This window comes from Coffea arabica, chromosome 1e (genome assembly GCF_036785885.1).
Source record: "Coffea arabica cultivar ET-39 chromosome 1e, Coffea Arabica ET-39 HiFi, whole genome shotgun sequence".
Taxonomy (NCBI): Eukaryota; Viridiplantae; Streptophyta; class Magnoliopsida; order Gentianales; family Rubiaceae; genus Coffea; species Coffea arabica.
Window position 1 is genome coordinate 53,512,896 of NC_092311.1, and position 20,149 is coordinate 53,533,044.

The 20,149-nt window shown below is 37.9% G+C and overlaps 5 protein-coding genes and 1 long non-coding RNA gene across 7 annotated transcripts; 3 read left to right on the plus strand and 3 right to left on the minus strand.

The window, feature by feature from the left end:
• The first annotated feature begins 3,351 nt into the window (after positions 1 to 3,351).
• Positions 3,352 to 4,411, plus strand: LOC113716260 (uncharacterized). The gene has a single exon (XM_027240554.2). The coding sequence runs from the start codon at positions 3,708 to 3,710 to the stop codon at positions 4,209 to 4,211; it is 504 nt and encodes a 167-aa protein (XP_027096355.1). The 5' UTR covers positions 3,352 to 3,707; the 3' UTR covers positions 4,212 to 4,411.
• A 4,089-nt stretch (positions 4,412 to 8,500) lies between these two features.
• On the plus strand, positions 8,501 to 10,248 carry LOC113733343 (probable aspartic proteinase GIP2). The gene has a single exon (XM_027259699.2). It carries the CDS (start codon positions 8,773 to 8,775, stop codon positions 10,162 to 10,164), a length of 1,392 nt encoding a protein of 463 aa, XP_027115500.1. The 5' UTR covers positions 8,501 to 8,772; the 3' UTR covers positions 10,165 to 10,248.
• A 341-nt stretch (positions 10,249 to 10,589) lies between these two features.
• LOC113733349 (uncharacterized) lies at positions 10,590 to 12,816 on the minus strand. Of its 2 annotated transcripts, none has more exons than XM_027259712.2 (6): positions 12,575 to 12,816; positions 12,273 to 12,476; positions 11,671 to 11,982; positions 11,299 to 11,460; positions 11,067 to 11,150; positions 10,590 to 10,873 (listed from the first exon to the last, which is right to left on the minus strand). In XM_027259712.2, the coding sequence occupies exons 1-6, from the start codon at positions 12,602 to 12,604 to the stop codon at positions 10,766 to 10,768; spliced, it is 900 nt and encodes a 299-aa protein (XP_027115513.2). In that variant the 5' UTR covers positions 12,605 to 12,816; the 3' UTR covers positions 10,590 to 10,765. The 2 variants fall into 2 exon arrangements, with proteins under 2 accessions (XP_027115513.2, XP_071920450.1); XM_072064349.1 differs by having other exon boundaries at positions 10,590 to 10,959; positions 12,575 to 12,740.
• A 2,856-nt stretch (positions 12,817 to 15,672) lies between these two features.
• LOC140020330 (uncharacterized) lies at positions 15,673 to 17,024 on the minus strand. The gene is made up of 4 exons (XM_072071563.1): positions 16,838 to 17,024; positions 16,587 to 16,688; positions 16,160 to 16,363; positions 15,673 to 15,879 (listed from the first exon to the last, which is right to left on the minus strand). Exons 1-4 carry the CDS (start codon positions 16,991 to 16,993, stop codon positions 15,673 to 15,675), a joined length of 669 nt encoding a protein of 222 aa, XP_071927664.1. The 5' UTR covers positions 16,994 to 17,024.
• An 890-nt stretch (positions 17,025 to 17,914) lies between these two features.
• Positions 17,915 to 18,177, minus strand: LOC140021625 (uncharacterized). The gene is made up of 2 exons (XR_011825541.1): positions 18,110 to 18,177; positions 17,915 to 17,977 (listed from the first exon to the last, which is right to left on the minus strand). It is a non-coding gene; the product is annotated as an uncharacterized lncRNA (long non-coding RNA).
• Positions 18,178 to 18,182: 5 nt separating this feature from the next.
• Positions 18,183 to 19,127, plus strand: LOC113743435 (late embryogenesis abundant protein D-34-like). The gene is made up of 4 exons (XM_072071564.1): positions 18,183 to 18,347; positions 18,473 to 18,526; positions 18,718 to 18,913; positions 19,021 to 19,127. The coding sequence occupies exons 1-4, from the start codon at positions 18,183 to 18,185 to the stop codon at positions 19,125 to 19,127; spliced, it is 522 nt and encodes a 173-aa protein (XP_071927665.1).
• The last annotated feature ends 1,022 nt before the right edge of the window (positions 19,128 to 20,149 follow it).

Sequence of the window (20,149 nt, forward strand, 5' to 3'; positions counted from 1 at the left end):
GATCCAGACACAAGCAACATACGCATGCATGCTCATTCACTACTTCAGTCTCAAATGAATGATTATTGAGTTTGAGAAGGGAGCGGTTCAAAATTCAAAGACATGGACTGACCAGAAAATCAAATTCTATATCTATAAAATGTTGTCGATGCAGGCCAAGAAGATACTACTCGCCAAATAATGGTCCGCTTTAGGTTAGGGTGACCATTGAAGACGGGCCAAGTTCAACACTCATTGGTAAGTTTTTCAACACTCATTGGTAAGTTCAACACTCATTGTGCCGGAAGTTGTAACAAGTCTTGGACCTGAAGGTTCAGATTCTTCTGTCTGCTGTCGAAAACAAAGGCCCTTTTGCTAACTGGTTTCTTGGGCCTCCCTCTCCACTTCCACCCCCGGGTGTTTCTATCTGCATTCCTAATTAACAACGCAAATAACTTTGGTAAACGTGAAAGCACTGCAACATACTACAGTGTAATGCTAAAAAAAAACAAAAAATCATGTGCACGAAGGACTGCAAACGAGTCGAGTCGAATCGAACTATAGTTTAATCGAGTTGAGTCTTAACTTAATTTTATTAAGTTCAAACTCGAACTCGAGCTGCCAATCTAAAGTTCGAACTCAAAAAAATAAAAATAATTATTTTTTTAAAAAAATGAATAAAATATTAAAAATGAATAAAATATTATTTTTCTTAATAAATAATTAAAATTGAGGAATATATACGTAATTTTATTATTAAAATAAAAAATTTTAAAAAATATATATATATATACACACGATCTCGCGAACTAACGAACTTCATATTTTGAGCTCGTACTTGAGTTCGAATTTGATTTTTGACCGGGTCGAATTTTGATTCGAACTGCTCTCGAGCGGCTCTAGATTCGTTTGAGGCACAACAACCTTATAGTTCGTTTTTTTTTTATTATTATTTTTATTTGACGGGTGACAACTTGTATGTATTCTTCTCTTAAAAAGGAGAGACTTTAACGGCTAATGAGTGACGCCTGTTGCAGTCACCATAGCATGCTTAAATCTCTAATAAGGATAATATACTACTGCTAGTCTCACGGCTCCTACTCCTGAAGTGACGCACGATAGCACGCTACAATGGTTGCTTGGCCATCGACTTGTCATTTTAATTGCTGTTGTCATTCTGTTACATTGGTTGCTTTTTCAACTTTTTAGTTACTACCCATACTATAAATTTAAAAAGAAAAATAAAAAAGGTCAGTGAAACTAAAGATTGACGGCAATTAAGTAAAACTCGAGCAAGAGGATATTTTATTTTTGAGTCATGTTTAGGGACGGTTAATAAATGTCATTTAGCGTTTTGCAGCAGCAACGCTAAGTTAATTTGTAATGAGCACATCTCATTCAAGATTTTAATTAACTTTTATAGACAAATATTTTTTACTAGTTATCTCCATCATTTGCATCTGCTCTTTTTTTTTTTTTTTTGTGGTTGAGGGAGGGGGCGTGGGGGAAGAGGAAGCTGCAGCATTTTGGATGCAAGAGAGAGTGGATGTTTGCCGGGACTGAATTGCCTAAGCGCTGGTAGGACCAACCTCACGTAATACAAACGCAAATATCCGGAAAGTTCCATGCAATTTCCTTCTCTTTGTGTAAATTTTTTGAGCAGTTACTTTCTTGATATAATCATTCCATGTTCGAGAGTCAACCTAAAAAAAAAAATTAAAAATTACGATATTACACTCTTAACAATGCACACAAACATGCAAATCCTTAGAGATGGGCATTTTTATTTTTTTTTTATTTTTTTTTTGCTAAAATCATTTGCCGTTTAGTATCGAAATTTCCTTTCTTATATTTATACGTTTTTAACAGTCAAAAATGGCAATGTATGTGCGATATATATAAATGGAAAATCCTGCAATATATATACATATATATATCTATTTTAATTTTAGTGATTCTCATATTTTTATGTATTTAGATATATGGTGATTTTCAATCATTTCTTACAAGTTAAAGTAAAAAAAAAAAAAAAAAAATCTTCTTCCAATTGAAGAGAACACGCGACTTGTGCCGCACATGGGAGGAACTTTGGCATAACTATTGCCTCTATTACACATAATTAACCTAATAAATCATTTACACATAATTAATCTATTATAACAAGTCAATGGTAGTTGACACATATTAGTGTATTTGATGACCGGTCAAATACTTTGCGTTTTGCGGCATCCACGGTCGACAGCGTTTGGGAATAATGCGACGGCACCACTCACATGCGACGAAACACGCGTCGACAGCCAACACTGCTTGTATGACTCTCTTTTTAAAAAAGAGAGAAGGTGAAGAGAGGAATGCTTACGGAATTTATCATCTGAGGAATGTTCCCGAATTTTATCATCATAGAGTTGTTTAAAATTGTTTAGTTGAACTCATAAATATAAGACAAAAAAAAAAGGGTGTGAATTTATGTATTAGACATTTGTTGATATACTTAAAGCACACGCAATTTATTATATGAATACACGCTAATAATTATTATTCTCTCTTATATTTATACATTTTTTAATATGTTAACCAATGGAGACCTATTTGGCAGACTCTTACATAATAAATATAAACAATAGCATAATAAACGTAAATATTAAGATAATGGATTTTTCTGATGGGTCTAGTTAATACATTTAAATTTCACCCGACTTGACACTTATATATATATATACTAATAATTATTACTATTTATTACATTTATGCACTTTCCCTAATGATTAATTCTGCCTTTTTTAAAATCTAACACCTGAATTACATTTTGATAAATGCTCATTGTGCACCCGCATATATACAAGACATGTTGTTGCTTTTGATGAAAATTGTGTGCAATAATCAACCTCATTGCAATTTTAAATTAAATCTATACAGGGTATCAGTTCATCCCATCCACAATTGATTGCTCGTAAATTGCGCAAAACTCAAGATTTGCATGATATACTAACTTGTAGTATAATATATTGTCACACCGGAGAGCGGCAAACAAGAAAAAGAAAAAAGATGACAACCCTTGCAGAAAATTTTGTTGCCATTCGTTTGGATTAGCTGTTTTTTAAGATGTTTTTGAAAAATTTTACTGTAACAGTGTATATGAAAAAATTTTACTCTAAGTTTTTTTAAAAATTTTAATATATTATATGAATAAAATATTTTTTTGAGTTATTATGTATTATTGTAATATTGTATTTAAAAAATTTATTTTTGAAAAAATATCAATCCAAAAGGAGTTTTTTTGTTTTAAGGTTGAATTTTTTTAAAAAAAAAACAAAAACCACATCATTAAGAAATACTAGAAGCTAGCGACGATTGTACCTAATCGCTGGATAACTATCGGGATAAGTATCAGTTAATCCTCTTTCTTCAAAGTACCTGACGACAAAACAAAAACCGTATCTTCTCCGATAATAATTTCTTAGCAATTCTTCCATCTTCCTCTTCCTCCCCAATACCACTGTCCTTGCAGACTCCCTTGCTGCTTTTCTCTTCTTTTAACTTTCGATTTCTCTCACATAAGATCCACAAGCTGTTTATAAATAGTAGTGTCTGCTACGGGGCTGCTATTGAAAGCAGATATTGGAATTCCCCAATTCTCAGATTAATTATTTAGCGAAATCTTGAGTTCAGTCTTCTTTTATTAGCCAAGAAACTTATCTCTTATTTGTTTCTTCACTTCTTGCGAGACCATGAAAGTTCATCCCGTGCCGAGGAAGCGGAACATGACTCTGCGATACGACATCGCGTCGTCTCTCTCTCAAGCTAACGCTTTAGCTTGCAGGCAGAAGAAGCTTCGGAGGCTGCCTCACATCTTTGCCAAGGTTCTTGAGCTGCCGTTTCACTCCGACGCCGATGTTTCTGTTGAGGAGACCGCCGATTACCTCAAGTTCGTAGTTCCTACGGATGATGTCGGCGATGATGTCAGGGCCCATACCCTCGAGATCTATCCCGGAGTTACTAAGATTCTGATTCGCGAAAACGACGTCGTTGGTAGTGGGTTGTTTCTGGATGAGTTAGAGCTTGACTTCTGGAGGTTCCGGCTCCCCGCCGCAACTCGGCCGGAGATGGCTACCGCGGCTTATGTAGACGGTGAGCTGGTGGTCACGGTGCCCAAAGGAAGCGGCGACGAGGATGTTGGTGAAGCCGAAACCGGTGCTATTGGAGGACCAGGACAGCTTGTTCTTGTACAGTAATTTATTTAAAACCCCCCCCCTCCCCCCTCCCCCCTCCCCCCTCCCCCCACCAAAAAAAAGGTTGGCTATTTTTTTTTTTTTTTTTTTGTATGTTATGCTTATCTCAGGATCCTTTGATCCTTAAAATGAAAGTCTGCTATTTCCATAAGGTTACGCTATGTTGCATATTATTCAGTTAAGATTTTGGTTTTCTTGATTTACAGTATGTGTATGTTTGTTTATTAAAATTAGGTTAAGGCTGTGTTTTGTTCTATATCATAATCGGAAGTTGATTTTTATGGCAAAGAAACGTAGCTTAGTTTTGAATGAGAATCAGTTTCCATTTTCTGATTCATTTCCTTATCTGATAAAGAACCAAACACAGCCTTAAGTTTGGAAGTATTTGGTATATGTTATTGATGACTAAAGCTTGCTTGCTGAGACTAGGACAGTGAGCTGAATGTAACATTTTTTGATGTCAGAAAACTTGGTTTGTTCATATAAATGAATTCCATTCTGTTCAGTCATCAAAATAATCTGGCATCGCAGTTTGAGGGGAAAATTTGATATTTTCACTGAAATTTGTTCAGAATGTGCTCTGGTGCAGTCTAGATTTCATTTTGAACGAACTTAACCTCTCATGGTTGCTGGATTGGCTTGTACCAAACTTCCATGTCTCCATATTGTGTTAGATGACACTCGTTGTGATTTCTTTTTTTCAAAATCACCATAACTTCCACTACTGCTGGTTGTGTTTAATGACACTCATTTATGATTTTTTTTTCAAATTATGATTTCAATCCGTTAACACATTCCAAAGCATGTGATTATAGTGCATTATGTTTGTTTTCTTGTGCTAGATTAGCGATTTCAGTTCCCACTGAAAAGAAAAAAAAAGGCATGAAACTTAAGAAAAGAAAATTGCAGTAGTTCATCTTATTCCCATTAACATTTCCCAATAATTGAACCATATATTGCAACTTGGTCTTGTCCTGATCGATAATTTTGGAGCCTCTTTGTCGTCTTTATCAGTTGCCCCTGCTTGGTGAGGGGACACTTGACTACAAATTTGTTTCTTGTGCTTTGTGTGAACGTCAAGTGACATATGAATGGTAGGTTTTGCTTGGAGAATATGTTACTCTTACATCCTGTTGTATAAGTATATGCTGTTCAGAAAGAACTTGAGACGAATGAAAATTGATAATAAAAAGCAATTAAGCCATGACAAGAAAGTAATTGATTCGAGGAAGTCTGAGTGCTTACGCTCTTATTTATTTGGTGAAGGTGCATGTATTGAGTATTCTTTGCTGGACCCTGAGATTGTTTGAATTCATTTTCTGGTTGATAGGACTGTCGTCGTGTTAAACTCCTTCCTGTGCAGTTTACCAGATGGCTTGAAAACTCTGGCTGCTTTTGATTTAGTCTAACTTCTTCTTCCTTTTTTTTCCTTCTTCGCATCTCAAATTATACTAGGTAAACAATTATGTCCTTTGTTTGAGCCAAATTACAATTTTATGTTTTTTGCTTGATTTATATTGGATGTTTCTGCACAGGTTAAAGCAATTTATTACCCTTGTTGCCAGAAATCTTGCAGTTTCAGCATATGTATTGTTAGCAAGCCAAATTTGTGCAAAAGGAAGGCCATTTGCCTTCGTTGGTAGGCCAGGCTAGAGCAGCAGCAGCTTAAGTTTAACATACAAATATCTTTAGAGCGGGCTTAAGTCCCTGTCACTGTGACTTTTAAATAAAAGTGAGTGACTTATTTCAAAGTCCCGTAACAGCAACCGCTTTTAAAGGCTGGATCTTAGACTAACAATGAAAGTGGGGGGGAAATTCTTGGGACTTCAGCTGTTACAGCCAGTTTCTTTATAATGGCAATTGCCAAGCTTGCACTTATTCTAGTGCAGTTTCAGGCATATTCTCTACCTTGTGCAAAACACAAATAGTTCAAGCCATTCATGTGTTTTCGACGTGAATAGCTTGAGGATGTGGAAATTTTGCACATTACGTGACTCCTTTGAGAGGATGTTGTTAGCTCCCTTTGAAAATTGCAACTAAAAGATCTATTGAGGTAATGGGAAAAGTTCGAGAGGAATATCATTTGATACTGTAATTGAGAATTTTTTGGGAATGTCTTCTGCTGAGCGACTTGTTCAAGCTGGAAAACTTTCTCCGTTCGCTAAGTCATGGTCTGTTATTGCAACATCTCCAGCAGGTTATGTAACTCGTAAAGAAAGTGGCGCGTACGTGTTGCTACACCAGATGCATATTTAATCCGTTGTATTGAAGTTGGCTGGGCCTGTCATGTCTGCCTTGTCTTTGAATGATCTCCAATCCCCTTGCCATCCATTTGTTTGTACGTGTGCCATCCAATTATCTTTGACAGGTGCCCGACCTAAGGCTGGTATTCATGTTGTAATCCAATTTAATTTCTTTAGTCTTTTTGGTCTTTTGCTGGATCTGACTCCGTAACAGGGTAAATGTTACTATTGGTACCCAGCTAAAAATTTTGGAACTTTGAGAATAATTTAGCTTTCTGCCGCGCCTTAATTTATTTATAATCTGTATAATCTCAATATAGTAGTTTATATGCAAGAGAGCATGAAAAGAAATTATACTGCTTACCCGATGTGGCTCGTTTGTGTTTAGATTTGGACTTCTTGTCTTTAACATCTCCAACTAACAAATTAGCAATTGGATTGCCCATTCCTGGATGATATATGACGCTGCCGTGAGGTTCTTGGCTGTTGTTCTTTCAGAGCTTTCTTCTTCTTTACGTGTATATATATATGGTTTGGGCTAATGGTCGATGATCCCATGACTGTAGTCTTTGTATATTCATTGTTGCTTTGAATTGGTTGGGAGTGGGGTCTGGAATGTGTTCTTTGCTTTCCGTTCATCTTTGGCGATGCTGTTGTGTGTGGTGGCTGACTATTCCCCCTTGTATGATATGATGAGAAAAAGACAGAGACAGACAGGATTATGTGATGTCGTCTTCGGAGTTGGGAAGGAGGAATAAATGAAAAAGGAAATGGGTGTGGCTCCGGTGAGAAATAAATGAATGGGATAAGTAGGACATTATGAAACTCTTCTTTGTTGTTAACTCCTTTAACTTTGCACTACAAGCGAAAACTAGGTAATTTTTTTTTATCAGATATGTTAGATTCTATACTACATCTATTCTTACTTTATTCTACACTAAGGGGAGGGGTAGGGAGAGGAGGACTCAAGGGGGTCAGAGAGGGAATTAGAGGGGATTGAACCGTCACCGGTCTAAACGGATACCTACGCATCCGCTGACAAAATTTAAGGAAATCCTGGATTGAATGTTGATTTTTTTGGCTACACTCAAGTGTCTAGTGGCCAACTACTCTAGGGTAAATACATGAGTACTTTCCTCAGATTTTTCTTGACAATATTTTGTTGATTCAAACTGGGGCCTCAAGTGGAGGAAGGAAAGCGTTTAGCAATTCATCTTGCGGACGAAGAAGAAATAATATAAAATTGTTCTCTTTTGCTGAACTTCAGCGGTTAATGTTTCCGATCTCACGTCCAACAAAAACTTGCGTGGAGTCGTGGACTGTATTCTTTGTTCCTTTCAAACTTGGTAAGCACATATTCCATATAAATATATTATGCTAAAGTTTATACTGAAAAAACACTGAGGGTCTTATCATCAAATTTTTTTTATAGATTACTTTTTGAACTCATTGTTGTCATATCCATACCAGCAATTAGGGATTCATGCGAGCCGAGCTGCTCGCGAGTAGCTTGTGAATAGCTCGGTCAATGACTTGGTTTGAACTCGGTCAAATCGAATTTAAGCCGAGTTTCGAGTTACTCGAGTATACATTCAAGTCGAGTTCGAGTTCGAATTTTTGCAGCTCGTGACTCGACGAGCTACTCGTCGAGTAGTATAATTTAAATAATATATATGTATTATAATTATAAAATGATCATTATGAATATAATTTATATTGAATTTACAAGATTGATCAAAAGCTCGATTGATCAGTTTACTCGACTCGATAAGGCTTGACTCAAGGTCGAGCCTTATCAAGTCGAGTCTCGAGCTTTTAAGGACTCAATCGAGCTCGAGCTTAAATTGAGATTCTCCGACTCGATCGAGCTCGAGCTCGCACTCGATTTGGCTCGAACACGTCCCTACCAGCAATAGATTTCACCTCTCCATATTCATAGTTAATCCACACACAGTGTAATGACATGTGATTACTAACACCTTACCCTTTTTTTTTTTTTTTTTTTTTTTTTTTTAAAGATTTCCAAAAAAAAAACCTCATTTGCAGATTTGCGGAGCGTGAATCCGCGTTTTGCTTGTTTTTCACTCTTCCCGGGTGGATGCCACTGAAATTGAAAACCTTAAAATATCAATATTCAGAAATTTCGTACTGGCAATCCAACCCCACATAACTCAATCCTCAGATAAAACCAATTCCCAACTCAATATCATATTCCGACTTCAGAACATGAGTGAAAGTACCAGTAGTAGTAGAAGCTAGCTCGCATTATTTGTCCTCCACCATCTTCTTTACACTGCTATAAATGGATTTCGCTGCAATGCATGGGTGGCAGTGGCATGCATATTATTATTGATTTGAAGTTGAAAGCCATGCAAGCTCCAGCTTCGAAGCCCCTCTCCTTTTCCATCCTCCTCTCCTCCTCATTGATATTAATCTTCATCTCCTCATCTCTCCACCCCGCCCAAGCAGACCAACCCCTCCTCACACCCATCAAAAAGGACACCTCCACCAACTTATACTCTGTCTCAGCTTACCTCAAGACCCCTCTTCAACACACCAATTTGCACCTCGACTTGGGAGCCTCCCTCACCTGGGTTGACTGCACTCGTCGCTACAAGTCCTCCACTTACCGCCACCTCCTCTACAACGCCTCCCTCTGCCTTGAGCTCGACACAGGCATTTATGGCAACTGTTTCAAACGACCCGGTCCCTCGTGCTTCAACGACTCCTGCGAATTCTTCCCTGAGAATTCCGTGACTCGGCAGGTTGCCATAGGAGATATACTGCTCGACTCGCTTGCCTTGCCCGCCACTGACGGCCGAAACCCGGGCAAACTGGGCCTGGATTCGGATTTCGTGTTTTCTTGCGGTACAACCAAGTTGCTGAGGGGCTTGGCTAGAGGAGTCACCGGATTGGCGGCTTTAGGCAGGTTCAATTTCTCCCTGCCGGCTCAGCTCAGCCGAGCCTTCTCTTCTCCATTGATATTCGCGATTTGCTTGCCCAGTACGCCCTCCGCAAACGGCGCGGCTTTCTTCAACTCCGCCGGGCCATATTACTTCTTGCCCGGAATTGACCTTTCAAAATCGCTGATTTACACTCCCCTCCTCTTAAACCCCTACGGCGGCACCGTAATCACTTACCCTAACCGCCCATCGGATGAGTATTTCATTGGGGTGACTTCCATCAAGGTCAACGGCAATGCCGTGCCTTTAAATAAGACCCTCCTTGCCATCAATCAAGAGAATGGATTCGGCGGGACCAAGGTTACGACTTCCACGCCATACACCCTGCTGCAAACCTCCATTTTCAAGGCCTTCACGGCCGCGTTTGAGCAGGAATCAGCCGCTCTCAACCTCTCCTCAATAACGCCGGTGAAGCCATTCAGTTTGTGCTACGAAGCGGACAAGATAGCCAGCACGCGCGTGGGACCGGCTGTTCCCACCATTGATCTCGTGCTGCAGAGTGATGATGTGTTTTGGAGGATCTTTGGCCCGAATTCGATGGTCAGCGTCAAAGTCAACGGTGTGAATGGCTTGTGCCTGGGTTTCGTGGATGGCGGGCCAAACCCCAGGACCTCAATCGTGATTGGAGGACATCAGATTGAAGACAATCTGCTCCAGTTTGACCTGGTTTCCAACAGGCTCGGTTTCAGCTCTTCCGTTCTGTTCCGGAGCACAACTTGCTCCAACTTCAATTTCATCACCAACAAATGACTCCAATAATTCATTCATGATGAAGCGCCCCTTTCTTTTCTTTTTTTTCTAAATATATATAATAATCTGCTGTTTTAACAATAATGTACGTGTATTTCCTCCTTTGCTGCTCGGTCAGCGTTCCTCCGTTAATGAATAATCCTATAATTAAAAAAAAAAAAGAAAAAGAACAAGACTTGTTTTGCTTTGCTCATAATTACTCGCCATTATAGAATCAGTTCTTAACTGGAGTGCTCGAGGAAGTATATAAGGTTGTTTTACTTTCAATCAAACTCTCCCATCAGATCAGCCTAATAAAGAAGACTTCGTAAACATATAGTTGCGCTATGATAGCACTGTTAAGTTACCAAGTTTCTTCCTTTTTCCTAATCAATTCCAGCCAGGAAACGAAGTTGGATCATCAATGAGTGAGTGACTGCACAGGGTATGAAAATGCAGGTAAATAAAATATATCCTCACAAATACAAAGGCATACAAATTAAGCAGATTATTCGGTAGATGGTTTGTGGTACAAAAGAAGCGACACAAATGATCAATTAAAGTTTGCCAAGATGTTTTTCAGCTCCAAGCAAATGTAAACTTTCACGGGGGCACATCAAATTCAGACCAAAATAGAGCCCTCTGTTACAACAACTGCTTTCCCTCGCAGAAGCACTCTTTGATTCTTCTCGTCCACATGCAAATGGAGCACACCACTTCTTGGTGATGCCTGAGTCAGGAGATCGGTTCTTAATAAGTAACGGGATAAAATCCTTGATTTCTACCTCTTCTATTTCTTACTGTCCAAATAATTTTCTGAAAGTTCACCAGGAAGTGAAATTGGTGGAAACGTACATATATTCATGTGTTCATGTTCAATGTGAAGAAAAAGGGAAAAACAGAGAAACAGAGCGAGAGAAAACCTGATATGCAACAAAATCGCATTTCCCAAGCTTTTTGCTCCAGTACGGTGCCAAGGCACAGTGTGCACTCCCACATACAGGATCCTGAAATTTGGAAAGCAAGTCATCTGACAGGATCCCCACCATTTAAAAGTCCATAAATTGGATTTTTTCCTTTTTTGGTTAATCAGGCATATGGAATCATGTGATTAATTCATCTACAAGAATATTTCACAAGGTTGAAACAAATAACCTCATTGATCCCATATTTTGGGCAGAAGAAGCGACTGTAGAAGTCAAATCCAGATTCAGGGGGTGCAGGTCCTGTTATAATTATCCCTCCGCCTGGACATCTTTTGATCTCATCAAAAAGTGGTTCTGCTTCTACAACTGCCTTTCCTGATGGGAGAACAACCTACCAAAACATGACCACCATTGTCATTAGCATGTACTTTCTCAAGATTGCTCTTGGGAAATAGTTGATTAACCAAAGTTCTCGCTCTATTTTACTTGAGCATAATATCTTTAGTGGTTACATCATGTTTAGCAGCATGTTTAAATTTTTTCAACATGTTTGCGAAAGATAAAAGCACATAATGGTCTCTCAAAAAGAGAGGAAACTTACAAGGAGATCCTCTTCAGTAGTTGTCTCATGGATCTCGACCACTGAAGCACCATTCAAGCTCTTAGAGATTTCCGAGATCTTCGCAGAATTATGTACAGCAATTGGGACTACAGGAAAATCTAATTCAACAAAGTATTCCTCTTGGACATCGCCATTTTGATGGTCGATTGAATTTGAGGTTTTGGAATCTGGCACTTTCTTGGCTGTTAAAATTCCTGATAGCGTCAGGAATTCTATCTTATCAGAATTCACCAGACCATAACTGAAGAGAAAATATGAAGCTGCTAACGTTGCATGTCCACAGAGTTTAACCTGCAAATACAGATACAGAAAATGACCAGTACTCGATGGATATCAGATATGTCATACTACAATGTGGAAAACTTGACTTCATGCAGTCGCCGGTAGTAATTGCCTAATTTGAATACTTAACTTCAATATCAAAGCGCCAACTTCTTTTATTTTAGGATCTAAGGTTTGGGCTGAAGGGCTGAAGGGATTCTTTTGGTATTAACATGAAGGAAAATTTTCAAATATCAATATCCAAGACTCAAACCTTGAAACTTCCATCTCAAAGGACAACAGAACAGGGGAGGACTGACCTCAGTTACTGGAGTGAACCAACGAAGTTTAAATCTGGGAGTTGTGGACTGTGAGTCAGAGTCGACAATCCGAGTGAGGTAACAAGTTTCCGAGACATTAAATTCGGTGGCAACAGACTGCATCCATTCGTCGTCTTTCTCGTCCTCTAACAAACACACTGCCGCCGGGTTCCCCTTGAACACCTGGTCCGTGAAAGCATCCACCTAAACTTACCCAATTAGACCCAATCAAATTAAGAAGGTATAAACCCTAATTCTGTGATGCGGTAATTAGAATTAAAACGCGAAAGGAGAACGCATACCACGCAGAACTTAACAGGTTTTCTGGCCATACTGCAACAGTATAGAAGCGTTATGTACCGACTTCACCTGCCTCCTGTCCTCCGGCTAAGTGAGCTACACCACTGGAAAGGTTATATGCTTGGGAGACCGAAGATGTAGGAGAAGGTGCTGAAAGTATTATATATATACAAAATGCCACAGCACATTTTCACGTTCTTTGTCCCATTTTGGCTTTTGCGATTTGTTTCCCAAGCTGATCAATGCAAGCAGCAACTAGCAAAATTGTACTTCTCCACTAATATTCTTGCGCTACAAGCATACGACTGATTGCAATAATTTACTATTTACTATATAGATGATTGTACTTCTCCACCAATATTCTTGCGCTACAAGAATACGACTGATTGCAATAATTTACTATTTAGTATATAGGCAAATCCATCAAAACGTACATGATGAAATTTGGTTCCAATCTAAATTTTTTATCATGTTTTATCTTAAATTCATCTAGGGGTGTGCATCGAATTCGATTTTGGTAGATCGGAACTATGAATTCGAAATTTTCAAAAATTTGGAAGTTGGAAATTTCGACATTTTTAAATTTTGAATTCACAAATTTCGATTTCATTTCGGAATTCGGCAGTTTACCAAAATTAGTGAATTGAACTTATAAGTTTATAACATAGTTTGCTAAATTAGATGCTAATTTTTGTTCTATACAACTAACTCAATTAGACTCGCTATTATTATATAATATAATAAGTAGTTAGATGTATTATTATATCATATCAATATTTTATACTACATATATGTATATTTATATTATATATACAAATTTGAATTCAAAATAGATAGTTGATTTACCGTTTTCGATTCATGAATTCAAAACACAAAAATTTCGATTTTCTTTCCGCTTTTTGTTTTCTTCGATTTCGAAATTCCGAATTGAAATCGAAATTGGTCGGTAAATCAATTATTTTTCGAAATTGCACACTCCCAAATTCGTCATATAACTCATACTTAATCATTTGTTAAGGGCTAAAATGGTTAAATCTCATTTGTAGTTAAATAAATAAGCTGATCTATATTTACTTTTATTCGTAAAAAAGTAGGATATGGTCTAAATTATATTTATTTTTCTCCTAAAAAGTGGAATCTGACCTAATTTATATTCATTTTTACCATTACAAAAGTGGGATCTGATCTTTTTTTTATATTAAAAATAACTACATGTAAATCACGTAATGATTTCAGGCTAAAAAGTAATCAAAAACTTGTGTTAAAGCCAATTTTTATTAATTTAATTTTGTAAGAAACATTAGTAATGCAATTTTTTGGAGTTTTTCGTAAAAAATGTATCGTAGGGATTTGATATATGTGAGATAAAAAAGTGATCGGGAAATATTTTCACGAAAAACGTAAAGATTTTTTGATAGAAAAACTCATACCAAACAAGGCTTAAGTTGACATTTTAACAGTGAGAAACAAAAAATTTTATTTGATAAAATGTGAGGGATGTCCAAATTCAAACATTTTCATCATCAATTCATACATTTCATACTTTTTTATTTTTAGAAAGAGCAAATGGATAGATTAGCTGTTTTTTAGGGTGTTTTTGAAAAAAATTACTGTAGCAGAGTTTTTAGAGTATATTTTAAGATTTTTTTAGAAAATATTTTGAAATATTTAAGAGTAGTAGAATTTTTAGAATATATTTTAGAATTTTTTTAAACATTAAAAAAATTTTAGACTACTTTTTAGAATACCTTTTAGAATATATTTTAAAAATTTTATCGTATTTAAAAAACTAGTTTTTGAAAAACTAAATTATCCAAACAAAGCCACGTTTGAATGAACATTTTTTCTACTTAAAGAAGTGTTCCACGTTTTTTCTACTTAGAGAAGTGTTCTTCAAACGCAGAGTTTTTAGACTTACTGCTCTTTTCTTTGACTTAGAGAAGTGTTCTGCTTTTCTTTTACTTAGAGAAGTGTACCGCTTTTTTTCTACTTAGAAAAGTGTTCTTCAAACGCAGAGTTTTTAGACTTACTGCTCTTTTCTTCTACTTAGAGAAGTGTTCCACGTTTGAATGAACATTTCTTACTTCTGCAGCGACGGTGCCATGCGGGTGAGGGAAAATGACCGCTTCTGAACTGTTTACGGCCAGATTTTGGCTAAAAAAAATGTGCGATCCAGATAACTAGTTATACATCGATTTTCACAATATATGTGGGACTCGCAAAAATTTTATACTAAAGTTACACGTTATGCAAATAAAATTATACTGTGTGCAACCAAAGTTACGCGTCGTTGAAAATGGCCAAAACCGACAGGAACGGTTACAACTACAACCTTCCTGCCCCTTGTATGTGGCGGGTCCTCCTAAAGGGCCCATAGTTTCGTTAATCAAATTCATAATGCAGAAGTGACGAGGATGACAGGCAGTGACAACCAAGACCTTGGAGGTAGGGGTCAAACTCCGATAATATAAATCAATAAATGCGTCAATATTCAAAATTTCATTTTTTCTAATGTTAAATGTGCTTAAAATTTACAGTCAAAATTACCTTTGAATTAACATACGTGTTTAACTTTTTGGTAGGTCCAACACACCTGTGAAGGGTAATGATTATGAATTTTCAATTATTTAGGGGGCAATATATGATAGGAAAGAGAATTCTAAAAATTTTAGGGAGAAGCAAATAAGGAACAACTTTGAGAATTTCTGAACTTTCTAAGTTTTAAACATAATTTTCTCAAAATTAAGGGGGTGTAAAGCAATGTATGGTAAGTAAGAGATTTCTAAAAATTTTAGAAAGAAGCAAGTGAGAAACGACTTAAAAATTTCTAAACTTTGGCGACCAAAAGGTCCCGGCCAACCAGGGTTCGAGTCCCGCGTGCAAATGGTCGATGTGGAGTGGGGCCTCCTCTCCCGAATCGCAGGAGATTAGTCGGATTATTAGGTATTATCAGTCCGAAAATCCGGATAGCCCTCTGTAGACAAAAAAAAAAAAAACCACACCCCCTTAACTGCACGTGACTCCACCGCTAATGACAAAGGGCATCCAGTCGTCCGTTGATTGATGCGTACTTTGCCAGTTACACTCGCCTTTGGAAAGACTATGAACCGCCGCCCCTGAACAAGGAATGCGCCAACGCAGAACCAGTATGCTCAATGCTGTACACGGAAACATGATAATGTCTTGGCAATTTACTTTCATTCAACCACATATAACAACCAGTCCTGACTCCCCTCACTTGTAAAAGAAACAGAGAAACTATAATATCAACAGCTAGCCGTGCATTATTTTCCCAGTTAGTCAGTCTCTGTAAATGATAAAGAGGTTTTACAGTCTAATTCTACAGTAGCTTGCTTTCTGTACATTGTTAACAGAGAATGTTTTGACAAGGTAACAGCACACAGCGAAACCAGCAGAAAAGGGACCAATCAGCTCTGAGTAAACTATTATTCAGAATCAATTTACAAGAAATACATACTTCACCTGCTGCAGGCCTAAATCAAATCTATCCGCATCGCGAAACAAATCATTTCAACAACATTTGAACTACCAAGCACTGAGTACGTTATTTTTTGGTACTAAAAGACAATGCACAAATTTGTGCTATAATACATGATCACATAATTGGACAATGATCCCCAAATCCCTTCTTTCGCCATCCTGAGAAAGTTACAGAGAGTGACCATGTTGGGAAGCTCAAAATCACCGGCCTTCTTCTTCCTTATTCTGGTCATTTTCAATGTCTCTGTTCCCTTTGATTGCGTCACTGTTACTGACACCAAGTTGTAGAACTATTGAAAGGGAATTTTGGGGCACAACACGAGACTCATAACTAAATACAGAAGCCGGTTAATGACAACTGCTGCTCTTTTCGTTTAGGAAAAGAGAGAAATCATTTTTTGGCAGGTTATTGTCATCAACGACTTATCAATATCTAAGGGGAAATAATGACTCTTCGATGCTGAGTGCAAATAGTGAGTCTTACATCTTCAAGAATCAAATGGGCAGATATACCTCACAAACACCATGCAGCAACAACCGGCGGAAAGGATCTTGAACATTTAACTCAAGAACACCACCATCTCCAGTCTCCTTCACAAAGTCCCGGATGCACTCCTAAGAGGATGAGTAAATAAACACAAGAAGCATAGACAACATAAAGCATGCAAATAATACAAGATCATCACGACAATAGAGTAGATGTAGTGTAATAGATGATAAGAAGAGGAAGTAATTATACTCTGTCTTGTCGATCTCAAAGTTACCTCATATCCACTTATCAATTCTGGAAGAAAGCTACGACGGAAAGCTTCTCTAGTTCTACAATCAACTCTATGCCATGCAGTAAGTACATCAACCTTGTCTGCATCACCACGACTTTTCTGTTTCATTCCCGAACCTTTGAGGGCTTCTATCATCATCGTCTACCATAAGGACAGAAAAATTTAAAAGAACCAGGCAATATTGCCATATCACAGGCCAAATTCAAAAGGTACAGGAGAATAATACCTAAACAAATAATGAAGTGTCCATATTTTTTTGCTGTCAGTGTGTGTGTGAGTGAGAGAGAGAGAGAGCACAAACAAACAAAATCTGACACTAGTAAACCTTAGTATTTAGTAGATTGCTAACATTTGGTATCAGGCAATATATCCTCCTCCCATCAAATTCCTCAACAACCATACTTTCCTACACCACCAACTCTCAATTCCAGCAAGCCATATTAAAAAAGATATACCAGCCAGCACGCACGTACACAAAAATGACAGATACAACATGAAAAATAGTAAGCAAATAAAGAAAAATAATGAAGAAGACAATGGCATATTTAATTCAATAAGTCACGAAAATGTTAGAGAAAACATATCATCCAACACGGAGAGGTGAACCAAGGGCTAAAGGCATCCATGGTCTTTAAAGTTCATGGCTCACCCCTACCTTGTTTACTGATTCCTCAACAAACACATGTACTAATTTTTGTTTATCCATGCAAGAGAACTTAATGAATGTAATCTTTATGTAAGATTTAAAGTTAACAGGAGAGAGCGTAAGTTGACTTCAACAGTGAAAGGACCAGTGTAATGCAACCCAAATATCATGCAAAAATAGTTCTAGAGATAATGTTCGTAATCACGTGGTAACGAGAAGAATACCTCTTTATCCATGTCCACGGTTCTAAATTTGTCCCATTCTCCTATATTTGTCATGCTAAAAGGGGACAGTGGCATACCTCTTCTATTTCTTACTGTCCATATATTCGTGTGTTCATGTTCAATGTGAAGAAAAAGGGAAAGCCAGAGAAAGAGAGAGAGAGAGAGAACCTGATATGCAACAAAATCGCATTTCCCAAGCTTTTTGCTCCAGTACGGTGCCAAGGCACAATGTGCACTCCCACAAATAGGATCCTGAAATTTGGAAAGCAAGTCATCTGACAGGATCCCGACCATAAAATGGATTTTTTTTTTGGTTCATCAGGCATATGGAATCATGTGATTAATTCATCTACAAGAATATTTCAGAAGGTTGAAACAAATAACCTCATTGATCCCATATTTTGGGCAGAAGAAGCGACTGTAGAAGTCAAATCCAGATTCAGGGGGTGCAGTCGTGATGCAGGAAGCTGAGAGCATAGTGCTGCGGGGGCAGACCCAAAAGGATGGTTCTACAGCCCACATGAAAGCTGCAGCTGATATCTATGAGAGGCGTGGTGTTGTTCGCCCCAACCGAGCCACCAGTATTGTCAGGGATGGCGGTGTTACCATCTCTGAGGCACAAGTATGTGGCCGCCGTATCGACTCGTGACAAAGACCGAGAATTCTCCCGATTCGCCTTTTGACTCAACTGCAGTTACAATTGGAGAAGCAGCGGCTCATTTAGCTGGGGCCAAATTGATGGACTAGGAAGATGCAGCAGCTATCCAGGCTGCAGAAATTAGAGCCACTGGTCGAGGAAGCGTAATGCATGGCGGAATTAGAGCAAAAGCTCAATCAGCAGCGGCACATAATGCCTATAATCAAGCTTAGTCGATGTTCTGGCTGTAATTTAGCATCCGCTCTTACATTCTGAGTTCAATGTAAATTAAGTCGAGTTTTTGCATTTAAATGCTTTCTGCAGATGTCATATACATTGATTATCTTATATATAGCATGCAACTAGTAAGTTCCTCGATGACAAGCCAGTGACAAGGGAGGCTGCTGAAGGGGTGATTGGTGCAGAAACCAGGGACAGGCCCGACATGACCACACATCCAGGGGGTGTTGCAGCATCAGCGGTAGCTGCAGCCGGGGTTAATAAGGATGTATGGTGTATCCAGACTTGGAACATCAAATGCTCTGTTCCACGTATGGCTGGTTGTGTTATATAGATGCCGTTTAGTAATTAGGACCTTGAAAGGATTAAAATAAAAATGTGTCTATTTCGTACGGGTAGTTTTTATGTTATGCCATAGGGTTCCAATCTTTTACTGGTTTGCTTGGTCATAATTCTGAACCTAATGCAACTGCTATTGCATATGACATGAGCCAAAGTAGCAGTAATATGTTTGGGAGTGAATGAAGTAGTTCTTCTTAGTAATAAACATCTCTAAAGACTCTAATTAACAGTCCAAATTTGTTCCAACATTCACAAACTTAATCCTGTGGATCCTCTTCTTTTATCACAACTTGCATCCTTAAAATAGGTTTCTGGGCCGCCACCATTGATCGACTTTCTACCTAGAATCTATAGCAGAAGTCATAGAACCAACTTCATATATGAATGTTCGATTTTTCATTCTTTCTTTCTTTTTCTTTTGGGCCGTCCTTTTCCCGGTTTCTGTATTTTATTTTTGATGATGGAAAAGCAAGGCTTCCTTGTAACTCCACTTACGGAAAGTGTGAGGAAGTCTTACATAAGTGCCACTGTCATTAAATATTCAAGACTCTGCAGGAGAGGATGAATTGTCAGTCAGAAATTGGAGCATCATATGCAGCAGCGGTTCCCTTTGGGATGTCTGTATCTATTTGCATACAGCAGCCACAAATTATTACTACTATGTATCATAAAAATGTACAGATATTGCCGCTGCCAGCCAATATTTCAAATCCTTATCTCACGTGGGATACTACGATCGATTCATGTACAAATAAAATAATTAGGTGGACCATTGAGCTTGAACTCAAGTACCCCCCCCCCCCCCCCCCTCCCCCTCCAAAAAAAAAAAAAAACCAGCATTATTAACTCGAGTCTTTTAGATATGCAAAGATTCCGAATGTGCTATCTCCGTATATCTTTAATCCCGATCCCGCATTTGTATATTTGTATTTGTGCATGCATGTCGTCGATCGACTGTTGGGCAACCGTAAGCTTCAATGAAGACACCATTAATTAATTCCATGATGCATGCTCCTTCACTCCTAATGCTTAAACAAGTCACAGTTTCTGATATATGGCGGCCGGGGATAATGAATTTTGGTAGGACTCTTTATAAGTGGCGATGATAGGGTTAATTGTTTAAATGAAACTTTCATATATTGTCTTTGTAGATGGTAGCCGATTCTACGTCTATAAAATTCGAGTTTTATGCATTTGCATAATAA

Excerpts from the sequence above, each read along its gene's own strand:
- LOC113716260 (XM_027240554.2), top strand. The coding sequence starts at position 3,708 with ATGAAAGTTCATCCCGTGCCGAGGAAGCGGAACATGACTCTGCGATAC.
- LOC113733343 (XM_027259699.2), top strand. The coding sequence starts at position 8,773 with ATGGGTGGCAGTGGCATGCATATTATTATTGATTTGAAGTTGAAAGCC.
- LOC113733349 (XM_027259712.2), bottom strand. The coding sequence starts at position 12,604 with ATGGCCAGAAAACCTGTTAAGTTCTGCGTG. Across the intron at positions 11,983-12,272 it reads GGTTCACTCCAGTAACTGAG|GTTAAACTCTGTGGACATGC; the intron begins GTCAGTCCTCCC and ends CTGTATTTGCAG. Across the intron at positions 10,874-11,066 it reads GCGATTTTGTTGCATATCAG|GCATCACCAAGAAGTGGTGT; the intron begins GTTTTCTCTCGC and ends CTCCTGACTCAG.
- LOC140020330 (XM_072071563.1), bottom strand. The coding sequence starts at position 16,993 with ATGATGATAGAAGCCCTCAAAGGTTCGGGAATGAAACAGAAAAGTCGT. Across the intron at positions 16,689-16,837 it reads AATTGATAAGTGGATATGAG|GAGTGCATCCGGGACTTTGT; the intron begins GTAACTTTGAGA and ends TCATCCTCTTAG. Across the intron at positions 16,364-16,586 it reads TGCTGCATGGTGTTTGTGAG|TTCTACAACTTGGTGTCAGT; the intron begins GTATATCTGCCC and ends CCCTTTCAATAG.
- LOC113743435 (XM_072071564.1), top strand. The coding sequence starts at position 18,183 with ATGCAGGAAGCTGAGAGCATAGTGCTGCGGGGGCAGACCCAAAAGGAT. Across the intron at positions 18,527-18,717 it reads GAGCCACTGGTCGAGGAAGC|CATGCAACTAGTAAGTTCCT; the intron begins GTAATGCATGGC and ends TCTTATATATAG. Across the intron at positions 18,914-19,020 it reads CATCAAATGCTCTGTTCCAC|GGTTCCAATCTTTTACTGGT; the intron begins GTATGGCTGGTT and ends GTTATGCCATAG.